The sequence below is a fragment of the Tenrec ecaudatus genome, chromosome 3, assembly GCF_050624435.1.
Source record: "Tenrec ecaudatus isolate mTenEca1 chromosome 3, mTenEca1.hap1, whole genome shotgun sequence".
NCBI lineage: Eukaryota > Metazoa > Chordata > Mammalia > Afrosoricida > Tenrecidae > Tenrec > Tenrec ecaudatus.
The window spans coordinates 186,116,005-186,142,603 of record NC_134532.1 but is presented as its reverse complement, the minus strand read 5'-3'; the positions used below and the strand labels follow the sequence as shown (position 1 = coordinate 186,142,603).

Genomic DNA, 26,599 nt, shown 5'->3' with positions numbered 1-26,599 from the left:
TTGATTTCTGCTGGGCAGGGAGGAGAGAGCTACTAGGGAAATTAGCTGAATTTACTATTTCTCAAAAGATTCTTTTAATTGACTATGACAAGAAGTTTGTATTTCAAAAAAAAAAAGAAGTTTGTATTTGTTATTTCTGAAGCTGTTATATGGGAACTATCATAATTTTACATACTTTTCCCCTGTGTGAAAATTAAAATAGTTTAGTCAACATTTTTTTGTTGTGGTCTTCACAGTATTTCAGAAAGTTGACTCACTATAATTCCTGTGTCTAAACTCCTAAAAATAAGAACATGCTCCTTTGTGTTGTTCAACAAGCGACCACCTGTTTGTAGTAACGTTCAAACGTCAAAAGCACCAGAGGACAGACACAGACAAGGAGCCTAGCGTCTGGGCTCTGAACCCGCCCAGCAGCACCCCGGAAGAACAGCTTGACATTCTGCTTTCATCAAGATTTCCACCAAGAAAGCCCTAAGAGCAGTGCACCCCAAAACACATGATCACCACACATCCAGGTGAGCTCAACAGATCTGCCTGCTGGTTGCCCTCCTTCAGACATTCAGCATCGAGATTTAAATGGCCTCTTTAAAGAACTTACAAAGGTAAAATCATTATCGTGGATTACAAAAGTTCAGCACACCTACTGATTCTAACCCCCAGCCCCCATGTTTTGATTCACTCAACAACATCACCAAGAAACACAGTGGTAGAGTAGTTAGAACAACAAGCTCACTTTTGAACAACTAGGACCTATTATTTAGTCAGGTCAGGTCAGTGGCAACTAGGAAAAAGCCCAACAACAATTAATTAAACACCCTAAATAAATCATCGCCACAGAATGTTAAATGTGTGTGTATGTGGTTCTCACAGCTCACATTATGCTGATTACAAGTCCTTACCTTGTTGAAGTCAAAAGAACAACAACCATAATTATTAGGCAGCACAATCAAACCTGCCTGGACAGCTAAGTTAAAATATAAACTTTCATTTAAATCATAAGGAAGGGTGACCTAAATCAATAATGTGACATTGAAAATGCATAGGAATTCCAAAAACTGCATTCACGATTAAACAATGATAACAGGAAGGCCACCACACACAAGTCTACACAGTACCATACATACAGACACTTTTAAATCAACTGAGAAAAGTAGCTGTTTAGAAGGTTGTTGGTTTCTTTTGAATAAATAAGAATAAAAAGCAAAAACACAAAGACATTTTTTGCTAGTAAGAGTAATGAGCTGATAAACACCCTGTAACACTAAACCAGAGAATTAAATATTTAAATTTTTATTTAATTATTTAGATGTTCAAGTCAGTTTTTCAAGCAGTGAAATAATTAGCCTATTTTCTTAATGAAGCCAATAGCTATTTAGAAAGCTGAATGTTAAGATGTCTAAGCATTGTGCTATAACATAAATATTGAAATTTTTCTTAAAAAGATTTTTTTAGTTTTCTGTAATTCAATACACCAACTGCTGATTACTTACTGTATGGCTTTTGCTCATAATTTTAGAAAATAGGGTTTAAGATAAAACTCATTTCTAATGTCTACATTTTATACAGCTAAAGAAAAAATTCTGAGATTTTACTTTTAATAAAAAGCTCAGCAAAGTATGGTGACTTCAGATTTAAGCTTCAAACTTCTGAAAAATCTTCAAACACCATTCTTAACAGATTTCCACAGTGCAGCTTTGTACACATTACACAGGTTAACTCTGCTTCTTGATGTTGCCTCGCCCACAATTCACTCGAAGGCAATGGCTAGAGGAGAAGGTTCTGCAACTTGTGGCAGGATAAAATGATGACTTGAAAGGCGTATAAAAAAGCCATTGAGTTGGGTCTTTATTTCCATCACAAAGTACTATGGAGGGGCTTCCTAGGGGAGATGACAGAAAACGCCTAGGGCCCTTGAAGGCAAGACACTTCTGGGGTCCTCTGAGGGATTGAGGAGGGGCCTTGTTGGGGTGGTAGATGCAAACTGGGCTGTGAACCTAAAGGTTAGCAGATTGAAACAGCCAGGGGCCCCTTGATAATAACACATGGCTCGATGTGCCTTTCAGCCCTGTAGGATTGCTAAGAGTTGGCATCAACCTGATGGCAGCGAGTTTGAAAAGAGACTGAGGAACCCAGGTGAATGTAATCAGGAAGAGACAGGACTTCAAGCCAAGCTCAGACCCCAGCTTCTGAAAACAGAGTTGAAGGGAATGGAAGGTCCAAAACTCAGCTAGCCTGAGGGAGAAGTCTAGGCTTAGAATCAACACCAGTATGATTTCATGAAAGCTAACAACACGAGACCAGAGAAAAAGGGGCGGCACTGGGCACGATTGATTAACACAAACACAGGGGCTGCAACAACGGCTCAAACCTAAGAACAATCGTGAAGGTGGTCTAGGTCAGGATCACACGGTGTTGCATTCTGTTGTATATAAACTTGTTATGGGTCAGAACCAACTCAAGGACACTTAGCAGCAACAACAATCCATGAAATGTTCTAGTAAAGAACGTACACTAAAAATGCATTGGTCCCAAAGAAGTAGGGTGTGTGCGTGTGTGTGTGTGTGTGTGTGTGTGTGTGTGCATATTAGAAAAAACTTTATATAAAAGAGCAATTGTACATTAAGAAAACATCCCAGGCCAGTCCAGATCAAGTCCATAAGTCCAGTATTACCCCATATGTCAATACTAGTCGGTAAATTTCTCTTTAGACTCACGCAGCTATACAATGATGCCAAATGCAGGAAGATCACAGGCCAATGCGTGCAAAGTCTTGTGGATCCAGTGGTGGTGGGTGTATCTCTGCACTGGTGTGGATCTCCCCTTGGCTCATCCAGCTCCAAGGCTCTGGCTCTCTCACTGTAGCTCCATGTAGCTTGTCAACAGGAATGTCTCCCAGGGAGTGCCAGGTTGGGGTTTTTGTCTATTTTTTTGTTAGGTTTGTTTGTGTGTGTGGTGTGGCATCAATGCACTTTTCATGGGGAAAAATAACCAAACAGCACTCAAGTTTAAACACGAGATGTATTCTGAGCATGTTATTCTCTACACAGACATTCTGAATGCCCCAAAAGCAAAGGTGTAGAAGCAAACAGTACAATGAGGCTTAAAAAGAGAAAACGCAAACCCATTGCCCCAAAGTTCATTCTGATTCTCAAATCCCTGTGCTACAAGAGAGAGAAGATTTGCTCCGTAGGGTTCCTAACACTAAAATGTCATGGAATCAAAAAACCTGTGCAGACCTGTGAGCAAACAACCCAATCCTTAACCCACTAGACCACCAAACTCCTTATAAAGAAGACAGAAAGAAAGATCAACCACTGGTTAAGTTTGTCTTATTCTATTAGAAAAGAGTAGTTGTTAAACCATGATGTCCTAATTTAAATTTTGAAAAGCCTCCTGGTTGCAGGTAGGTAAAAAAACTCAAATACACTGGCATCAGTTCAATTCTGACTCATCGGCAACACTAGAGGACAAAGTAGAACTGCCCCTGTGAGTTTCCGAGACTGACCCTTTAAGAAAGCCCTGACTTCCACAGAGAGGCTGGTGGGTTTGAATTACTGACTTGGTGGACAACAGCCCAGTGCATAACCACTACCCTACCAGGGCTCCTTCTGCAGGAAGAGAGAGGGCCTAATTATTTACAGCCAGGCCAGGAGTAATCTGACATTAGTTGATCTCACTAAAGGGGGAAAGGTAGAGTTCAATCAATTACTTTGCATAATTAGCTAAGACTATTTTTTTCCGTTTTCAGGTTATAATTTTAAAATAATTTTGTATTGTGAGTTGGCAAAGGTTTATAGAGCAGAGCATCGGTTTTTCATTCAACAATTCCTAAACCTCATGCATTGTCCTCTCCTCCACGTGGCATCTCTTCTGCTTATTGTTTCTATTCGCCCTCCTTTCCTCGGCCGTCTGAACTTTGTAGGCAAATGCTCCCCCACACACACACACCTTTTGATCTCGAATGGTTCATCCTGTAAGGTCTATGTACCTCATAGACCTGTCTATCATTTGGCTGAGAACAGGGTCCTGGCGGTGAGTTCATTTCCAGGCCTGAAGGGTGTGTAAGTGCCAGGGTCTCAAAAGTTCCACCAGTCTCTAGCCAATCAATAAGCTTGGTTTCTTTAATAATGTTGAGACTTCTCATACATTTTCTGTCCACTCTCTCAGGGGCCTTCCAATTTTACCCCTCCCTCGCAGGTGGCAGTGATAGCTGGGTACCAGCCGGCTCTACTGGTTTCAGGGTTTGGATGACTGGTGTTTGTGGGTACATTACCGTGGGACTAATGGTTTCTCTGTCTTTCATTTTCATCACCATTCTTTCCTGCAGACAGAAAGAGACTAGCACCTTCGATGGCAGATCACAAGCTTTTCAGACCACCGCCTTTTCACCTATGTAGGATGTAGAATATTGTCTATGTGGATTAAATAGAGATTGAAATAACCCACTCAGATTATCCTTCTGCAATGATCTTGAATCATAAATCCAGGGGGAAAATTGCTCTCTTGAGGGCTGCCATTATGTCAAACGATGGTAAGGCATAATTGGTGATGACAATTGGGGGTGGTGTTCTATTAAAGAATTGTCTACATGCAGTTTTGACAAAGCGAAACTCCAAAGGTCATTCTAAAAGCTCTGTATTAGGGCCAGTCACCAATAACCGTGTTTCCAAGCTGATACTGTATGAAGTCCTGCATGACCACACATTGTTTTACCAATCACTTCTATTCTGATCATTTCTTCATGGCAATACATACAAAGATTTTCAAAGACCTGTCTTCTGTAGAACATTTTTACTCTTTCAACAGAAGTACTACCCTAATGTGCAGATCATATATAAAATAACCTCAAAAATTTCTATGATTGGCTTAAATATTGTTTTTCTCTTACCACTAGGTACATACTAATAAGGGAAGTCAAGAACGCAGCAGAAACTTCTGTATCAATGCTCATGGCAATACTGTTCCTAATGGTGAGGAGTGAAAAAAACCTAAACGCTCCTCAGTGAGTAACTGTGACGTACACACACACACACAACAGAATATTAGTAAGAGATGAAGTCCTGGGGCCTACCCCAATATGAATGAACTGCAGAGCACTAGGAGCGAAATAAACCCGTCTCAAGGGAAAAATGCCGCATGATCTCATTTGCATTCAATAAGCGCATACATAAGAACCAAAGACTATCTGTAGTTGCCAGGGGTAGCAGGCAGAGGAAAGGGGTAGGTTCTGCTGAGGGGCAGAACCTTACTAAAATAGACATGTAGACATTGTTGGGCTGGAAACGTTTCATGGTGCACATTTTCACCACATGACGGGAACAATTAAATCCAGAAAGACAGGGAGGGAACACGCGTCTGTCAGCAAGGAGACGCCAGTGGGAGGGGGCGTCTGGCAGGAACTCCAGACTAGAGCCTTGCAGGAAGTCGGCACCAACATTTCATGCCACTGTGCTAACAGTCACATATGAACGGTAACGCCTCTCAGCTGAACACGAGTGTTAGCTTTCAACAGAAAAAGTAACACTGCACCTCAATCCTGGAGAAAGCCACAACTATTTTTAGGCACAGCTTTGAAAAACTGGTGAAAGCTCTCTGCATCCGCTCTTCTCAGACTCCACAGTCACCACAGGTATCAGTGACCCCACACGCTGAAAGGGCCCTTCTCCGGAGTTCTGGTCTCTAATGGATATGGCTTCGTAAGGTACTCCTGTCTCCTCCACTGCACCGTGGGCCCTTTTATTCTGCTTCATATCCCTTGTACTAGTACAGTGAAGAGTACACTAGGTTCAAAAAATATGTTGCAAATTTAATAATAAGGTTCAAGCACTGTGCCAAGCATTAGCTATAAAAACAGTAAAAACATATTTATTCCCCTGCCAAAGAATAAGTATCTTGTGGGAGAGAGAGAGGCATCAATTCAAAGATGAGCCGTGTCCGGAAGGACTATACCACCTGATGTAGAGGGAAGGGATGGGAAGGCGTATCCAGGGAGAACTAAGAGATGACGCCCAACTAATCTAATAGGAGAAACCAGGAACACCGCTTATGAGGAATTTGGAATCAACTTGATAAAAATGCACAGGATATATATGGCATGCAAAAAAATTAAGAGAACACAAAAAACATTGATTGAATAGAAAAATAAATGTAAGTTGGATTTTTTTAAATTACATTAAAAAGATAATGGTTAAAAAGAACTAGACATCCCCACCACCCCCCACCCCTCCAAATTTCCATTCTCCCATAAATATTCTTACCTCCCTGAAATTCCTGGAATCTCTGGTACAGGCCGGTGTCTTAGCAGGAAAGACCGGGATGGCCTTGAGACCAGTTTGCTACGACTTCTCATAGGCACGAAGTGCGGTGAGGATGGAACATACAAGTCGTTTACAACCATCTCTCCTTGAAACTGAAAGAAGGGGGAAGGCGGAGATGTTTCTGATAAAGCAGCATTTCCATCGCTGGCACTTGCTTCTGATAGTGAAGATCCAAGGGAAGCGAGGCATTCAGTATCCGCACTGGGAAGCTTGCTGAGGTTTTCTACAATCAAATCGACTCTCTCTGTTTGCTGTTCTTGGACAGTACAATCCAGAGTCTCCTTTGGAGATTCTGTTCTAATATTTTCACCATCGGGAAAAGACTCTTGACTAGAACCCAAATTCAGGTGTGGTTCTTTTTCTGGTCTGGGAAAGTTGTCTAGTTTATCTGATTGCAGAGCCTGGCTACTCTCTACATGTGCATCGCTTTGATCATGAGTCTTTGTAACCATCTCCAACTGCACGAGGCCGGGAACCTGAGCACTCCACGGCTCTGAGAGCTGTATGCAAGCACTGTGATTGGAAGATGGAGGGCAGCTATCCTTTGGAGTCCCATCAGGCTTCTTTGTTTTATTCACATTTGCATATATTGGGATGTCTTGCAATTTTGATAAGATGATCTGTAACTGCTTGAGTATTCTCCTACGGTGTCCTGTAGGTGATATTCCAATTTTGTGTAGCAGGCTGTCATTGATGGCTGCGCAGTCCTTCACGGTATGAAGACCAAAGTCTTGGAAATGTGAGAGATATTGCTCCAAGTTAATGCTCATTAGGAAATCTTTGATGTCCACATTTATTTCACTGGCTGAGGTCATAATGGTGGCTTCATTACTAAGTTCAGTAATTAAAAAGAGCACAATGAGGTGCACACAAGATGATTATTTCAAAGTCCTTGTTCTTCCTCTCATTTGTGACAGGAAATGTTCTCAAATTGTTCTTTTCTTCACGTTAGCCATGTTATGTGCTTAATCCTGCAAGGAAAAAAAAGAGGTAATTTATTACTACACTTTCAATATTAAAATCTGGTTTTATATGATTAACTTTGAATAAACATGATTTAGCTGGTTCCATGAGAATTTATAGAACAGATTTATATATCTAGCCTCCCAGGAACAGCATCTGAAAAGAATATCAGAGAAATGGGAAAATAAGAGAGAGCATTAGAGAAGGATGACTAGATTACATTTTATAAATTATTAATATCCTAGAAGACAAACAACAAAACTGGGGGATTATTTTCTCCATTGGAAAAAAAATCTACAAGACAGGATGTAATTTACCAGTATCTGGACTCTAACAAAATAGTAAATTTCAAAATCAAGCATACGAATTGGATTTAAATCAAATGGATTTGGAGGGCCACCAAGATAAATAAAGACAGCCAGCATCCCATCTCCCTTTTGCTTCCTGGTGATTGGACCAGTGTGCTGCTGCTTTAGCTAGTTCTCTGCCTCAACCTGTGTGCTACACTCCCAGGGCGCCAAGCCAACCCATGGACCTGTCACTAAAGCTGAGGCGCCTTTGAGATCCGCTTGACCATGCTGCTGGTGCATACATTGCTTGAGCTTGAGGCTAGTGGATCCAATCACCTTGCATTGTTTGAGTTAGAGAGCTCATCAGGGCCAGCTGTGTTAATCTCCCAAGCTACTGGCTGTTGCTGACCCACCCTGCTGTCTGCTGCCTTCAGGAAGACTCTGCTTGCTGCTTCCTTGACCTATCAGCCCACACGAACTGACAGACTTCCAGTATATTAACTATCCCATGAAAGTGAGTTGAACTGAGCCCTCCATACTGTTGTGTGGACTAATTGCCTGCTACATTTCTTCTCACTGTATAACCTATACTCAGATATATTCATATAGATGTAGCCATATGTGCCTGCTTATGTTTCCCTAGAGAACCCTGCCTAACACAAGTAGTATGTATTTCTCTGGAGTTCCTCCCAAACCAGAAACTGCCCTGGAGTTGATTCCAACCAGTGGCAACCTTATAGGACAGGGCAGAACTGGCCCTGTGGGTTTCCAAGGCTGTAACTCTTGGCTGGAGGAGAGAGCCTCATCCTTCTCCTGCAAAGCAACGGATAGTTTTGAGCATAACCCACTGGTTCCCTCAGGAGTGCCTTGTTGGCACAAATGGCAAAGTACTTGATTTTTAGCCAAAATGGTTGGCAGTTTGAACCCACCCAGAGGCAGCTGGACGGATAGGCTCAGTCAACAGCTTCTGAAAGGCCACAGCCATGAGAACACATGAGCAGTTGTCCCGTGCATGTCGAGGGACACTATGAGTCAGTCCACTCCCTTGATAGCAATTCACAACAGCACAATTCCTCTCGGTTTCTCTTTTCCAGGTTTTCACCAGAAACAAGCAGCAGCATGACATGAAAATAACTAATAATGACCTTCAATATAAAAGCAGTTGAATAAAGCTACTTTTTAAATACATCAGATAACAGGATAGAAGTGATTATGCAAGTAGAAGGAAAAGGTTCAAAGGTCACTCTTTCCTCCCATGTACACAGCAAATCCATCGAGGTGCACTCTTCCCACAAGCAACATAATCAAACTCTGTAAAAGTCTGTTTATCTGGACATACAGGTGTGTTCAGCTTTTGAAATTGCAGGTGTGATCTTCTGCACAGTGCACTTCATAAGAACGGAAGGCTACCAAATTGCATGGCACCTATAAACGGAGGTAATCAAGTGAGACACGCCCAAATCAAGGTCAATGTCTCTGAACAAGTTTTGATGCAGTGTTTCTGGAAAACACACCTAAAACAGTTCTCCAAAAGGCACAGCTATGACTCTGCATATATTCAATGCCCACAAGTGTGATTCACAACAGTGTAAAAAGGTCACCAATATGATTAAGTAGATAAACACTCACTATCTTCTCCACAAAGTAGCATGAACAAACAAACAAAAATCACTGCTGTTCAGAAGAGGGAGACGTTATAGGTCATAGGAAAACTGTTCCTTAGGTCCCTTAGGCTTTTCAAGGCTATAAATCTTTATAGAACCAGCCTCATCTTTCTTCTGCAGGGCAGCTGGTGACTTTGAACTGCTGACCTTGTGGTTCCCAGGCAAGGCAAAGCCCAAAGGACCGTAGGCAGCGTAGTTTAAAAAAAAAGAACCCAACCTCACTTTCATTGAGTCAATGTCGTCTCCCAGTGAGCCTAGAGGATAGGGTAGAACTGCCCTGTAAGTTTCTGAAACTGTAACTATTGACAGGAGAAGATATCCCTGTCTTTCTCGGGAGAGGGGGGGGGAGCAGCTGGTGATTTCGAACACCAGGCCTTTCAGATCACACCCCAATACATGACCACTATGCCACAATTATTCCATTAGGCTTTGCCCTAGGCGCTGAAAATTTGAAACACAATTAAGAGACAGAAAATGCCTTTGGCAGTAAGGTGGTGGGACAGGGGGTTACAAACCAGGCGGCAGATCACATCAACACCAGCTTGACAACACCAGTCACGTTGCAGGAGAAAGAAGGCAGTCTGCTCTAGAGAAGCCTGTGGAGTCTCAGAACCCCCCAAGGGCAATGCTACTCTGCTCACCGGGGTCCCAGGCATGGGAATTGAGTGGATAGCAGTGAGTTTGATTTTGACTTTTTGTCAGTACCAGAATTCTAAAGAAGAAAAAATACCTCAATACCTAATTCTCAGATGTAACACTCTTTTTTCTACACGATGATTTCTGAAATCAATGTACTGCCTAATATTTTGCACATTATAAAATGTAAATTATTACCAACAGAACAACAAGCAAAGGGTACTGAGTACATGCAGAGTCCCTGCTGTGCATTGGAAAAGCTGTGAAAACAGTTTTGAAAGGCTGTAAAAACGTCCAGAAACCCAATGTCAAAACTTGTTTGCAGACACGTACCTTGTTTTACATCTGTCTCTATTTACCAACTGTAGATTGTAAAGCATGCTGAACTGGTCACTCATTTCCTGGATTAGGAAAAGAGTAGGATATCCTCCTTGTAAGCAGAATAAATTGCAATTCCGCTCTTTGTTGGGTACCCCTGGTATACCAAAAAGGAACCTGCTCCTATTATATCCCCTGCTGGCCATAGTGGCATCATCACACTCAGTCCCTGAGTTCTCCCCTGCTTACCCACCATGCTGCTCATGGACCCTCCTTTCCCACTGCCTTAGCCTGGCTTTTCTCCAACTCAAGCACAATCCAAACTCATTGCCATTCAGTCAATTCTTCTAACTCATAACCACCAGCAAATTGCACGGAGGCCCTATCTTACCTCCTCTGGCTACACAGGGAGAAGGAAACGCCAACTCCTCACCAGCCCAAGGGCTAGTTCCAGGAGGCAGAGCTCAGACATGTCTCCAACGTCCATCTTCCTGTACCCTGCTCAGACACCAATGGTTCCTCCCCAATCTTCTCTACTCCTATGCTAGTTTCAATAATCCATTGAAATGGCCACACAGAACTCAGAAAAAAAGACTCACAATTATGTGGATCTATTAGCCGAATTAACAGGTTACAAGTCAGGATGCAGAAATGGTTAGGATACAGTCAGTGATCTACAACAACGTCTCGCCTCAACTAGTTGCCAAGTGTCTCTCCAGTCCTCAGTCTCTGAGGATCCCTCCTACCTCCCAGAGGATCCCTCCTACCTCTCAGCCTCACAGTCTCATAGTCTCAGTGCTGCTCCTCTGCTCTGTCTCATGGTCTCTTTGCCTCAGTCTCTGGTCTCTATGTGGCATGGCATCTCTTGCCTCTACCACTTCAGGCAGGCATTTCCAACATGCTCCGCTGGGGGCGCTATTCTTCCTTGATGGCCCACGGAATTCTCTGTGTTCCTGCATCTGAGATGGCTCATTCTTAAAGCAAAATGAGTGGTAACTAAAACGGAACACCCCTCTCTTTTAATGTTTCCCATACTCTATGTGCACGGTTTTGCCCAATCATTTGGTGGAAGTTAGAGAGACAGGCATAAACGAAAATACGGAAAGTCACTGCCATTGAGTCCCTTCAGACTCACAACAACCCTATAGGCCAGGGAAGAACTGCCCTGCAGTGCTTATATTAATAGTATACAGCCTCGTCTTTCTTCCTCAGAGTGGCTGGTAGTTTCAAACTGCTGACCCCGCTAGCAGCCCAGCACGTCAGCACTAAGCCACTGGGTTCCTTAGACATATGCGCAGTGGGTTATAGTACGAAACGTCACCCCACCACAGCTCTCCTAAAGGATGGGATAGAACTGCTTCCTTTGAGTTTCTGAGGCAGGAGAAGTCCCTCCCACTCAACTGTTTTATTGGCATATAATTCACATACCACAGTTCAATCGCATCAGGAGGAATTATGCCATTATCACCTCAATCAGTCTTAGAATATTTTTTCTTTCTTGAACTCATCATTATGAGCTCTCCATTACCCACTCCCCCCAACCTCCCCTGCCATACCATTAGTCCAGTTACTATCTCTATAGAATTATCTATCCTGGATTTCATATACAGAAAAACATTTTTAATAAAACTCACATGAATAAGAAAGCAAAACATTAAAACTTCAATTGTAAGGAAAGCAGGCAATATTGAACATCAGAATGGGTTTAATTGGATCATAAGAGAGATCAAATGATAGGGTGCTAAATGATAACCTAATTGCATCTGAAACAATCCCTCTTCCAATGCATTGTGCATGCTATTACGGCTGTTCATATCCCTGGTCCATAGGCAGGGATTCCCCAAGAACTTAATCCATGTGTATCCCTCCTCCCTTTCTAACTAAAGCACCGTTAAAATGGATCAAAGTGGCAACAAATGATAAGATATTACAGTTTGACTATGCCATCATCAACTTTACAATGTTCTGACTAATAACAAGGCTATTCGCATCTCTCAACTATGTTTGGAGGGGATTCACCTGAGGCTCGATCCATGTGTAGACCCTGCAAATGGATTTTGGATCTCCGGTGTCATCCATACAGAGCCATCTGTAAATCAGGTGTCAACAATTTAAGCTCTCATACTATCCCTTCCTTTAGATTTGGATTATATTATTCACAATCCTTGGATCACAAAAGCTGGTATGCTTCTTCATGTGGAGTTAGTTGATGCCTCACTTAGATGGTTGCTTATTTGAAAACAACCCTTTAAGACCCCCAGCTGGAATTATTACTGGTAGACTGGCCCCATTTTCTTCACCACACTTTGCTACAGCACCCACATCTTCAGTGATCTCTGAATAGGGGTGAGCATCAAGCAGGGCCATGTCATAAAAACTAATTGTTCTTATATTGGGGCTAGAATTAAGTGAAACCCCAAATCCATTCATCATCTATGGTCTATAGATGTCTCTGGTTCACCTTAGACACACTGTCATTTCATGTTAGAGAACATTATCAATCCCCCTTCTCGGTCAACATTTTCACTGACATCATACCAATGCTAACTCACAGTGACCACATAAGGGCAGAGCACAACAGGCCCTCTGAGTCTCGAAGGCTGCAAATCTTCCCAAGATTAGAAAGCCCCATCCTTCCCCTGCATAGCTGGCAGGTGACTCCAAACTGCTCACCTTGCCGCTAGCAGCCCAACATGCAACCACCACACTATGGTAGTGTCATTAGTTTAGTCAATGGTATAGAATGTAAAACATTGATGAGAGAAGGAAATCACATGAGGACAGGCCAGCTATGAACCGTAATACATAAAACGATGTCTTGAGGTGGTCCTAGGTAAGATAGTCAAACCAAAGTCCATTGTCCGCCTTTGGGCATAGAAGTCACCTGCTTCTTCTCACACAAGGCATTTTGGCCTAAGTCCAATAGTTACAGGAGGGCTTGAGATATAACTCCATTTAGTTAGTAGGCATCAAAGCCACAATTTTCACCCATTACCTCAACCAGTCTCTGAAAAAAAAAATCTCCCAAACCAGACTTATGGTATCAGTGTAAAATTGAAATGTCCTTCCACATCCTCAGCAAGATAGTTGCAGTTCCATAACATGGCATACCACAATGTGGCCTAACTCAAATCACACCAGCAGCTCCTCTTGATATCAACAGCAATCATGTGCAGACACCACACCTCATGTGCATTTCCTGCAAGCCAGAAGTTCCTCCACTCTTCTGTTCAACCCATGTCAGACACAAGCAACATCCTGACTCTTTTAGTTCATTATTATTAATTAACATTCCTCCAAGGCCAATAGCTACTTAGCTCCATATAGTTTGAGTATGCTTCATCAGCTGGCAAAATCTACCATTGTGCACAATCCTACGCATCACTTAACATTCTGAATAGGCAGACATGACCTCTTCTTGAAGGCTTCCTAAGAACACCTCAAAGCAGAATGAAATCACCCCTTTCTAAGTGCTTCTGGAACTGGTATCCTACAAAATTAGACAGCGCTTGGAACATTCATGTTTAATAAATTAGAGAATCGCTGGTTGGGTTGAGAGGACCATTTTGCTAGTTAGGGTTTGAGGTGTGAATTCACACGTGCATTTGCATGTTAACACACGAAGCCTTCCTCTGAGTGTGGAGCACTCCATAGTCCAGAGGTGGTTGAATTGAGAATGGATATATCAAATGCTCTACCCCAAGCTGCCCCTCTCTTCTACTTTCAACACACTGAATAGGGCTGATTAAATCGGATCCCTTCTGTGACCGACTGGTTGCTCCCTCCCATAGGTCCTTTGAGTCTGTGTTTTTATGTCAGTTCCAACTTCCAATCACCTAGCTTTGTAAGAGACTGACAACCCAAGGCTCTTTACAATGCAGCTCTTTCCTTTGAGGCATCTAGGTCCCATGCACAGGAGCTAACAGATGGGGATGCTTAACTCTCAAAAATCCTAACATGTGGTAACTCCTTAATAGGAAATTAAGTCCTGTGGCTTTGGACCTCCAGTTGGGTCCACTGGCACGGCATGTCTGTCAGTGGTTCTCCAGACCTGCGTCTGTGGGCCTGCTGCAGACATGGTAAGGCTGACATCCTGGCTCAGGCATCTGTATGTTTAACACATTCCAAAGATGAGTGGAATGTACAACGAAATTTCATAATGACAGTAAATTTCCTCCCTCTCCCAGAACATGCCTCACAAAGTTCCAGCTAGGCCTCCACTCATCACTCTGCTCCCTTTTCGCATGCCATGACCCTCCACACTTGCTGCCTAGAAGCCTGAAGCCCACCACAAGTCTCCCCTTCCGCACTCTCCGGCAGCGCACACCCAGGCATGCATCTGTGTGTTCTGCTCCTTCCCTGCAAGGCACCTCAGCGTTGACAAAGATTAACCGAGAAAATCCAACCAGAAGTGCTCAGTAAACCTTCAGTCACTTCCACTGCGGTAATTATTTCTTTTCCCTGCTAGAGTCATTATCATTTCCCCAGAGTTGAACTCTTCCACATTCTTAGAGGTCTAATTCAAATCTTATTTCCTGGACCAGATCTCTACTGAACAAGAAATAAACTCTCTTCTCTATAGTCCTATAGAATATAATCCTAGGAGAATTTAGTCACATTCTGCAGCAGGGGTCCTCAAACTTTTTAAACAGAGGGCCAGTTCACTGTCTCTCAGACCCATTGGAGGACTGGACTATAGTTTTAAAAAACCATGAACAAATTTCTGTGCACATTACACATATCTTTTTTTTTTAATGGGGCAAAAACATCTGGCGGGTCAGATAAAAGTCCTTGATGGGCCACAGGTGCCCCCGGGCCGTAGTTTGAGGACGCCTGTTCTACAGGCTCCATACTAATTTAGATCAAGCCAGCATGGTGTAGCAGTGCAAGAGCTGAGATGCTGGAGACACAGACTGGGCCAAATCCTACTTCCTGTCTTCACTTAGTAGCTTTATGAACTTGGACAGGTATTTACCCTCTCTGTACCTTAATCCTCCAGAAGAACAGGGGATTCATAACTGTGTCTGCCTCAGAGGGTTCCTATGAGCATTGAATGTGCTGGATTAGGGGGTGTAAAGAGCTCAGAGGACTGAATGGCACCCTAGCACTAAAAACTTACCCACTGCCACTGAGGCGATTCCAACTCAGAGTGACCTCCGCTAGGTTTTAGATGGCAACACTGACGTGAGCAGGTAGCCTCATCCTTCATGGGTACACAGTAGATGCTAAATAAGTGTTTGCCATCGTCATTAATATTTTATTACCCCATAATAAAGTCTGCCAATCTAACCACCAGTCGCGAGGGAATATACATACTGAGGGAATGTACAAACGACATATTTGCTTATTTCAGACATGATTGGCCCTTTGTCTAACCTATCACAGTCTGCTCCCAGGAGGAAATAAAAGGTGAAAGTAACAGGAGTGCCAGCTCTATGCTCACAATCAATATCACAATAAACATTTAGTATCTTATGCAGGTCTACTTTGAGAACATAAATTCAACTTCTTCTCACCACTCCACTGTTCACGTCCTCAGCCAACCACCTTGTCTCGGGTTACTGCAATTGCCTGCTGCCTGTGACCCTGCTTCTTACCTTGCCCTCCTGGCCCCGCACAGAACAGTCTCAGTACAACCGCCGAATGGTTCATGTTACAACGGAAGTTACACATCTCTCCTCTCTCAAAACCTTCCAAAGGCACCCCCAGTGCAGGTGAAGTAAAACTGAAAGCATTTTGTCTGTAGATTAGGGCAGCCATTCAAAGTCACCAGGTGCATCTAAAGAGAAGGATGAGTGGTGTACGCTCCCATAACGCTTCTATTTTAGAAACTCGTGGTAGGGACCTGAGTTGTAAATGACTCAATTACATTGTGTTCCATTTGGGGGTTTCCTGCAAGACATACAAAGTCGCCCTGTGACCTTCTCATGACTTTATCTTCCAAGACTTAGCCCCTCCATCACTCCACTGCAAACATGCAGCTACCTCAGTCCTGTGCCTACATCGTGGCTTATTTCCATCTCTTTCAAAGCTTGTTCCCCTTCTACAAGCCAGTGCATTCCTGCATCTCTTTCATAGGCCTGTGCTCAGAAGGACCTTTGGAGAGACCTTCCTTGACTCACCTATTGATATGAACATGTCTGGTGTTTCCTTATCCCTTCCCTTGCTTTGTCTTCATGGCATTTATGCTGATATTCATTTATTGATCCATCACCTATTATTCACAGTGCCAATCCTACGCCTATAACACTATTAAGGCTATTGGGGCATGACTGCTCAGCTTTTGACTAGCTTACAATAAAAGATGGCAAATGAATAGAGTCCTTTTTTTCTGTCTAAGGCATGAAGACAGTAATAAGTATAAATAGGATTCAAAACATTCTCTCTCTAATTCATCCATGTGAGACTGAATTTTCTAGAGCAACAAAACTAGGGCAATCATATGTTTAAGAAATTTATATCCAGAAAGTAATGTATATCAAGGAAGAGGCCTACCCAGTTTTAGAGAAAGCAAGTCCTGTCTAACTCCAGTCTATGGGCTGGATGCTAGCTAGAGTCCTGCCTGACAAATAAACCAGGAAACTAAAGTAGGATGAAAGAAGACCATAAGTTGGTGGAGACAAAGTCAAGTGAATCCAAAGCAGGGAGCCTGGCAGGCCCAAGAGTCAGATGGCCACATGTTGGTCACCAGTCCAAGCCCCAGGAAGGCAGATGCAGGAGTCAGGCCGGCAGTAAGAGGAAGAAGGGAAGGATTTTTCTCAACATCTCTTTATAGATATATCATGCCCACAAGGCATGTTCGTCAGGCCATGACATGGGTGAGATGTTGCCAAGATGACACAAAACATCTACCACACCATCTAACCACTAAAGGAGCTATTTTAGGAAATTAAGAGAGTTGGAAGTTCAGAGGTCAACTGGAAGCATTGCAAACTACTTGTGGAGATTTAAAAACTCTCATGTTGGAACCGCTTTCTCCCTCCTACTGCTTCAAGTGAGAAAATGATCACAGTGAGCCGGCTATGAGTAAATGTTTGGTGTATCTTCCAATTGTACTAGGAACGAATACACTGAAACCGATGGATCCTTAGTTAAACTACAGGGGCGCTAAATTTTCAATCTGGCAATTGCTGGAATCACTATTGCCTGACAGGTTATCAGGAGAAAGCAGGCCCAGGAAAAAGACACTGAGCTCGGTAAAGCAGAGGATCAGTGGAAAAGAGGAAGAGGCTCAAAAAGACGGACTGACACGGGGGTTGCAGAAAAGGAACAATTGTGAAGATGGCACAGGACAGTGCTTTGTTCTCTTGCACACAGGGCCACTGTGACGCGGAACCTCCTGGACAGCACCCAACACAGTCACACCAACTTACAGGGGGAAAATGGCATCATGTAATTGAATTGCCATATACTTAATGAGGGGGGTGGGGGGAGTACATCACTTTAAAAACAGAAACATAACCTTAGCACAGTTAGAAACTTCCAATTGGTTGAAAGAATATGCCTAACAATCATTGAGTCATAATGCTGAAAGGAATCTTAGAAAATAGCTACCACAAACAGAAAAAGGAAAAAGTAGCCTGCTACATGAAGAATGAAAAATTTTCAATGCTCTCAATACAAGTCTTATACACTCTTAATTATAACGAGTTAGAATGGTAATTATCTCCCAAAAGGAGATTCAAAATGTGTGAGAAAATGTTTTGAAGGTCACAATGATTAACTGGCACCGCAGTCAGGCACTACAATTATGATGTCCTACGTTAGTCCTGAAGCTGAAAGCATCAGCTATACTTTGTATTCCTCCAACAATGCACAAGTTGTCAGTTCCTCAAACAGTGCCCGATTGTGGACCAACAGTTAAATTCCTGGAGAAAATTAAGGGAACTCCATTTAGAAAACATATTGGTGGTTCAGGGGTAGAATTCTTGTCTTCCATGCAAGAGACTCAATATTCCCTGTCAGGTCACCATGTGCACAGCCACCATCCATCTGTCAGTGGAGGTTGGCATCATGCAAGGAAGGTGAACAGATTTCAGCACAGAATATAGACTCCAGGAGACTACAAAGAAAGACTGGGGAAACTACTTTTGAAAAGAAGTCAAGACAAACCCTATGGATCACAACTGATCCACAACCAATCTTGGTTCAGGGCCGAGCAGTATCTGGCACCATCAACAAAGGGTCGCTCTGTGTCAGGGGGCCAACTCAATGTCTCTTAACAAGAGAAACCCCTACAAAAGCCCCATCTGCTCCAGCACAGAATGCATTCGCAAGACAGAGGTGTTACGTGCACATCAAGCAAACTCACTGTTTGACACAAAAATACGCACGTCATGTATTCCGAAAGACAGCACCTTCAACTGTGTTTCTCACAATCACGCAGAAGAGGATGTGGTTTTGAGAAAAGGTTTCTTCTTGTATTTAGCTCACAGTAGAAAGCTTTATTGCAAAAAGTTGAGTATACCTTACTGGTCTAACCTGAACACATATACCCTGTAAAATCAGTGTCTGGGTATCCTTCTTCTACCCCACCATCACCTACCTTAGCAGGTGGCAATACTAGTCCCCTTTAACCCCCTACAGGAAGCCCACTGCCCTCAGCCTCACCACCTCTCTTAACTGTGGCCACCCACAGGCTCTGACCTACATTGTCCCATATTCTGTACCTTGATTGCCACTCTGTCCATTCCCATAAAATCATGCCCACCATTTCACTTTTCCTCAGATTTCTATTGCTATTAATAATAGCCACTATGTGTAGAATGGTTACAAATCATCTGGGTAGTATATCTCTTAATTCTCGCAACTTTGCCTGAGGGGCAAAGCCTCATGCCCAGACCCACAAGACAGATAGAGAAGCCAGAGTTCCAGGAACCAAACTCGTCATCCTGCTCAGTTTAAAATTAATGGATAGTTCTGAGGCACCTAAGACTATCTTTCTGGCCTTAACAACTTATACTCACTAAGGAAATGTTACTTAAATATACCACATATTGAAAGTTTATAAACTCTTTCATTTGATCATGGGAGTATGTATTCATATAAGCAGTTAATGATGGAGGCATATGTAACCAAACCTGGTGGCTCTGCCAGGTAAGCACTAGACTGCTAACTGCAAGGTTAGTGGCTCAAAGTCACCAGATGCCAAGAAAGTGCACGGCTGACTGCTTCCGTAAAGATTTACACCTTAGAAGCTGGATGTAGAGGTGCTTTGAGCCCTGATGGGGTAGTGGGCGACAGACCGGGTTGCTGACAAGGTCAGCAGTTTAAAACCATCAGCCATTCAGTCTACAGGAAGCTTGTGCTCCCATAAAGAGTGACGGTCTTGGAAACCGCAGGGCAGTTCTACTCTGTGCCACAGGGTCAGGATGAACCACAGCAGATTTAATGGCCATGAGTTGCAGGTTCATGGCAACAGTAGTGGGGTTTTTATTTAGTTAGAGGAGACGTGGTGGGGTGATGATTTAATCATTTGGCAGTTTAACTCAAGGGTCACAGCTCAAAACCCCCAGCCACTCCATGGGACAAAGATAAGACTGCCTGCCCCTCAAAGGCTTTACAATCTGAGAACCCCTTAAAAGCAGATCTACTCTTTGCCATAGGGACCCTCTAAGCCAGAACCGATGCCATGACAATGGGTTTGGGTAGTGGGTTTAAATTTCAAAAACTACATTAAAAAAAAGGAATTGAAAGATAATGGAATTTTTCCATCATTGTATATAAAGTCCCTCCATTTTAATTCCTTGATACTCATGACCCAGCTGGCATAATGATGAAGTGCCCTGAGAGGAAAAAAAAAAAAAAACAAGCCTTGATGATCAGTCTCCACAAAGATCCTAGCTCAGGAAGTGCTCACAGCAGTTTCACACCATTAGGGTTCCATGGGCTGGAATCTTTGCCCTACAGGAGTCCTGATGGATGACAGGGGGGTTCTGAGTCAGCAATTCAAAATCACCAGCCACTCTTCAGAAGAAATGCTGGGCTCTTTGCTCCCACAAATAGTCTGAGTCTTCAAAACTCACAGAGGCAGTTCTACCCTGTAGGAGTCATTGTGAATCAGAATCAACTTGAGAGTGAGTTTGGTTTTGGGAAAGGATCCTGAAGAGTCTCCATGAATGGGAATTGAATCCAAACACACAACAGCAATGGTATGGGTTTGAAATCAATAACAATAACAATTATATATCGTTACAGAAAGGTAGCTAATACAGAAATATAGTTTAATTGATAAAGTACAACAATATGACATTAAAATCAAATAACCGAATGTGACCAAAATAAGCATTCGCTCTCCATCAGAGTAGCCAACAGTGATGAGAAAAAGCTACTGGTCTAAAAGTGAATCTTCACTTGCTGATGAGGCACCAGTCAAGGTAAGGAGAAACAGCTGCAAAAATCTCCTAATGATGATAATTGGAATGTACAAAGTATGAAGTTAGTAAAACTGAGAGTGGCGAACAATGAAAATAGAATGCATCAAGATCGATATCCTCAGGATGAGTGAGCTGAAATGGACTGATATTGGCCATTTTGAATCAGAAAAATCATGATTTACTATGCTAGGGATAACACAAAATTTCATTCCTTGTCTAAAAGCACACTGCAAAATCGATCATGAAGTACAATGTATCTGTGAGAGGATTTTATCTATCCACATTCAGGGAATTCAATCGATACAACCATTATTCAAATGTATCTACCAACCGCAGGAGCTAGTGAGGAAGAAATTGATGAATTCTACCAAAAACTTTAGTCTTGAATTGATTAAATATACAATCAAGAAACATTGATAATTACTGGTGACTGGAGAGCAAAAGTTGGAAATTAAACAGAAGGAACAGTAGTTGGAAAATAAAGACTTGGTGACAGAAACAAAGCTGTAGTTCACCTGAGAGAATTCTGCAAGTCCAAAAACTCATTCATATCAAACACCTGTTTTCAACAACAAAAAGATGACTATGCACATGGACTTCCCCAGAAGGAATACACAGAAATAACGTTGACTAAATTTGCCACAAGAATCTACGGAGAGGCTCAATATCAACAGCTAAAACCAGGCCAGGGCCTGACTGAAACAGACCATCAATTGCTCATGTGTTAGTTCAAGATGAAGATGAAGAAAACTCAAACCAATTCACAAGAGCCAAAATATGACCTTGAGTCTAACCCACCTGAATTTTGACACATCTCAAGAGCAGATTTGACACATTGGACAATAATGACAGAAGACCGGACGTGCACTGGAAGGCCATTAAGACCTTATTTATGAAGAAAGCAAAGATCATTAAGAAGAGAGGAATGAAAGAAAAGACCAAAGTGGGTGTCAGGTGAGTCTGAAACTTGCTCTTAACCCTAGAGCAGTTTAAGCAAATAGAATACAAGATAAAGACAAAGTACTGAATAGAAAATTCCAAAGGGCGGCTTGAGAAAACAGAAGAAAATATTATGATGAAATGTGTAAAGAATTAGACTAGGAAACAAAAGAGAAGATGCACAGCACAGCTGAAACTGACAGAACTCAAGAAAAATGTCAAGCCTTGAGTGTCAATCTTAGAAGATTCAATGAGCAAAATATTGAATGATACAGGAATTATCAAGGCAAGATGGAAAGAAGATACAGAGTCACTATACCAAAATGAACTAATCTACATTCCACCTTTTCTGGATGAAGCATATGTGCAAGAACCAAGGGTTCTGAAAGAAGAATTTCCAGATGTACTGAAAGCCTTAGTGAAAACAAGGCTCCAAAATTGGTAGAATACCCACTGAAATTTGTCAACAAGCTGAAGCAGCACTGGAAGCACTCACTTGTCTATGACAAGAAATTTGGAAGACAGGTCCTTGGCCAACTACCTGGAAGAGATTTATATTTGTGGACATTCAAAAAAGGGGGGGGCGTGAAACCCAACAGAATACTCAAATTATAGAACAGTATCATTGATATCACTTGAATGCAAAAATTTTGCTGAAGATCACCCAACAATGGTTGAAACAGTACACTGACGGACAGATGCCAGAGTTTCAGGCCAGATTCAGAAGAGGATGTGGAACAAGGGATAGATCCTTGCTGATATCAGATGGACCTTGGCTCAAAGCAACAGACACCAGAAAGATGTATACTTGTGTTTTGTTGGTTATGTCAAGTCATTTGACTGTATGGACCATAATAAGCTAGGGATAATCCAGAACACTTGGTTGTGCTCATTGTGAACTTGTACATGGATCAAGAAGCAGTTGTGCTAACAGATAAGTGCATGGTCTAAAACCAAGAAAGGTGTGTGTCAGTGTTGTATCCTCTCACCATACTTACTCAATCTGCATGCTGAGGAAATCATCAGAAAAAGAGGCTTGTATGAAGAAGAATATGGCATCAGGGCTTCAGGCTTATTAACAACCCGCGATATGTAGATGACACAAACTTACTTCCTGAAAGGAGGACTTGAAGCACTTACTGATAAAGGTGGATGGCAGCCTTCAGTATTGATTGTGACTCAATGTAAAGAAGAAGAAAATCTTCACAATTTGGATCAATAGGTAACATCATGGTAAATGGAAAAAAAGGGTGAAGTGGTGAAAGATTTTGTCTTATTTGGATCCACAATCTATGCTCATGGAAGCAAGAGTCAAGAGATCAACATATGCTGCCATCTTGTATTGGGTAAATCGGCTGCATAAGACCTATTTAGACTACTGAAAAGCTAGGATGTTTCTTTCAGGACTAAGGTGCATGTGACCCAAGCCATGGTATTTTCCACTGCCACATATAATGTGAAAGATGGACATGGAATAAGGAGGATCAAAGAAGAATGGATGCATGTGAAGTATAGTGCTGGAGAAGAATACTGAAAATACCATGGACTGGAAAGGGACAAACCTCTCTTAGAATCAGTAGTGTGATCAGAGTGCTCCTAAGAGGCAAGAATGGTAAGACTGTCTTACATACTTTGACACATTGTGAAGAGAGACCAGTCCCTGGAGAAGGGCAAGTCTTGGTAGAGTGGAGGGACAGCAAAAAAAGAGGAAGGGACTCAATGAGATGGAGTGACAAAGTGGCTGCAACAAGGACAAGGGTTACAGAAGGCTTGTGAAGTGGGGGCAGGGCCAGGCAGGGTTTCATTCTGTCCTGCAAAGGGTCACAGTGGGTTGGAACCAACTGGGTGGCACCTAACACCACAACATGGATGTCAGCGAAAGCCCAAAATCCATTTGCAGAGTCCCCCCCACCCCCCCATGTGGTTTAACACCCCCCCACTGCATCTCTTCCCACCATTTACTAGGGACTTAGGTTGGAATTTTACAACTTGCCATTTGTTTTCCCTTTTGACCCATTTTAAATTTGGTAGTATGTATTATGTTCTGTTTTTTTGATTTTTTTTTAAGATTGAAGGTTTATAGTTTTGTTTCTTTTGTTGTGATTTGGTGAGGGAAGTTGGTAGGAGATTCATTAAAAGAAATTCAGGATAGGTAAATTGAGAGACAGTAATTCTATTAATAATTTCTTAAGAAATGGTAGCGGAGGTTGATGGAAAATGAAGAGCTAATAATAATGAGTACAAGATGAAAATGTTCTAAAATTTATTGTAGTGATGACTGTATAACTCTTTTTAATATGTTACACCACTGAATTGTATGGGAGTTGAACTTTAAGTCATTAAAACTGTTAAAATATATAAAAATAAAATTTTCTACACAGACCCACATACCAACCAGAAAGTCAGCAAAGATGTGGCAGTCTGCGTCCAGAAAGATTTATAGCCTCAGAAAGCTCATAAGCAGTACTATTCTGTCCTACAAGAGCCGTGAGTCAGAATTGACTCAACAGCAGGGGTGCCTTTGACTGCATATGAATTACAGGTGTATGGGAATGCCAGCTATTATTATTAATTTCCCTGCTGTGCACATATTGCTAAGAAGCCCTGGTGGCACAGTGGCTAAACACTGGAGTGAAAAGAAGCTCTCTGTAAAAAATGACAAACTGGGGAACTCTACGGGACAGTTTTCCTCTGACCTACAGATTCCCTAGGAATTGAAGTCAACTCGACAGCACTAGGTTTATATATTGCTCCTGCGGTCACCACAAGTGGAGCAGATCTCATGGCAAGGGCTGTCCCACATTGCACTTGATCATGTGCTATATTATTGCTATGATTTATTTATTCTCTTACCTCCAGAGTAATTTTGCATCCATTTAAGGTAGACCTATAAATTATTTTGAAATAAGCCTACAGAGCATCTAACACTGGTGGTACACATAATTAATCAATTTAATGAAATACCAATGTGATCAGAGAAGCAAAAATGATTATTTTACCTGAAGATTTCAGAGCTGGAGAGCTGACGACTGTAATTACTGTTCAGGCAGTGGACCCCTCCACAGCTAATGGAGCCCAGGACAGGCACTGGTCAGCTACATGGCCTTGGGAAAGTTCCTTATTGTCCTGGGTCTCACAGAAAGCAGCAACAACAACCAAGAACAACCTCTGCCACTACGGCAATTCTGAGGGCAAGCCTCTGGGAGAGAGTAGAACAATCTCGGCATCTTTCGGAGACTGGTTATCTTTGTGGAACAGAAAGTCTCATCTTTGTTCCTCTGAGCAACTGGTTTCAGCTAAAAATAGCAGGGGCTGAGGCAGAATCTCATGGCTAGACCACGGAGAAAAGATTGTTCCAAATTATGTTTGATTATTTTACTTCCTGTGCAATATGAGAAGCAGCACTCTTTCCAAATCTCGAATGTCACATCTATTTCCCCCACCATTGAAGGTCAGGAGTGATGATTACGTGATTATTGGTGGTGTAGATAAAAAGGAAGTTTAGCTGGTTTCGATCATATCTCACTAGTGAAATGCGAAATAATCGCCTTACCTTCAGAAAGTCTTTACTCTTGCAAGCTGCCCCATCTAGATTTTACGTTAATTGGCTACGGTTGAGACCTGCTTTACATTCTCATGAGAGATCTGTAAAGCAGTGCCATAATTCTTGTGTAACCACAGATGACAAATTTCATCTTCGCTACTCGGTAAGGCAGGAGTGACCAAAAAATAATAATAATAATTTGCTAAAGTCAGCATCCCTGTGAAGGCCTCCGACCTGTGTGAAGGGCCCGAACACCTGAACTTCACCTGCTTCCCTGGTAAAGTAGTGGTTAAGAGCTGGCCACGTAACGACAAACCACCAACCATTCTGTGGGAGAAAGACCAGTCTTACAAATCCCATAAGGCGCTAGATGCTCCTGATACCCACAGGGCTTCCTGAGACCGCCCTAGAGGGTCACTGTGAGTAGAAATCAACTTGATGAGAGCGAGTTATGTGGTAGTTGGTCCTATGCTCTCCACAGTCTAGTCATTTCTGTGTCCTTACAGCTGAGTGCGAGGAAATTCTATCTTCTGGAATTCCTAAATTCTTTAACTCTTAATTCTATTGTAGCTCATACTACAGTGAACCATACTTTATTGTGTAATCCACTCAGGTCAAAAGGGAGCATATTATTATACTCCAATAAAAAGATATTTGGATATACACATATGTTATGTGTGCTTTTTTGGTTGTATATTTTATAATTCTATATTTTAGAATTTTAGCACAAATATGTATTCCATAATTTCCCTGAATGTAGGAATCACTTTTTGACTAAAAACAGGACCTTTCAAAATAGCCTACTGTGAACATTTCCTTGCTTTTCATTTATAAATAGCACTCTGGCCTCTTTCCCAACTGAATTTCCAGGCTTATTCCTGTTGGTTCAGGGACTGTCAAGTCTCTTTTCTTATGAGCACAGACTATATCAGTAAATGTCTCCAAACTTATTGGCCCAATTACTTATGTTTATTCATTTAACAAGTACTTAAGGAGCTCTCTCCTAAATAATTGAAACTGTGGTTTTTCAAATGAGAATCATGATAAGGGCTACAAAGAAAATAAGCGTTCAATTCCTTCCAACCAGGGTTCAATACCAAAGGGGAATATTATACATGATTATAATTAAAGGACCAGGCAGAATGCTCCTTAGAAGCAAAGGTGGCAAGTACTTGGGACATGTTATCTGGGGAGACCACTCCCTGGAAGGGACATCACTGTTGCTAAATTAGAAGCTCATTAGGGAAAAGCCCTCAAGGAGAGGGAATGACACCATGGCTGCTATGAATACCAGAGAGATGCTTGTGTTATATTGATTATAAAAAGTAATTTGATGGGTGGGTCATAACAAAATATGGATAATCTTGAGGAGAAGGGGGACTTCCCAACACTTCAGTATGTTCATTCTACCTTTATAAATGGACTATCAAGCAGTCTTCAGCACAGAAGAAGGGAATGTTGCATGGTTTAAGATCAGGAAAGGTGTGCATCAGGACCCTCTTTTCACTGTTCCTCATTTAGTCTGTTTGCTAAGCTATTATTCCGAGAAGCT

The 26,599-nt window shown here is 42.1% G+C and overlaps 1 protein-coding gene across 2 annotated transcripts in view; it reads right to left on the bottom strand.

The window, feature by feature from the left end:
- ARAP2 (ArfGAP with RhoGAP domain, ankyrin repeat and PH domain 2) overlaps positions 1-26,599 on the bottom strand; it is a 270,205-nt gene that overhangs the window by 235,704 nt on the left and 7,902 nt on the right. For both annotated transcript variants that reach the window (XM_075544450.1, XM_075544452.1), the window contains exon 2: positions 6,258-7,288. In XM_075544450.1, the coding sequence (XP_075400565.1) occupies positions 6,258-7,132 (875 nt within the window). In that variant the 5' untranslated portion in view covers positions 7,133-7,288. The remainder of the gene's footprint in view (positions 1-6,257; positions 7,289-26,599) is intronic.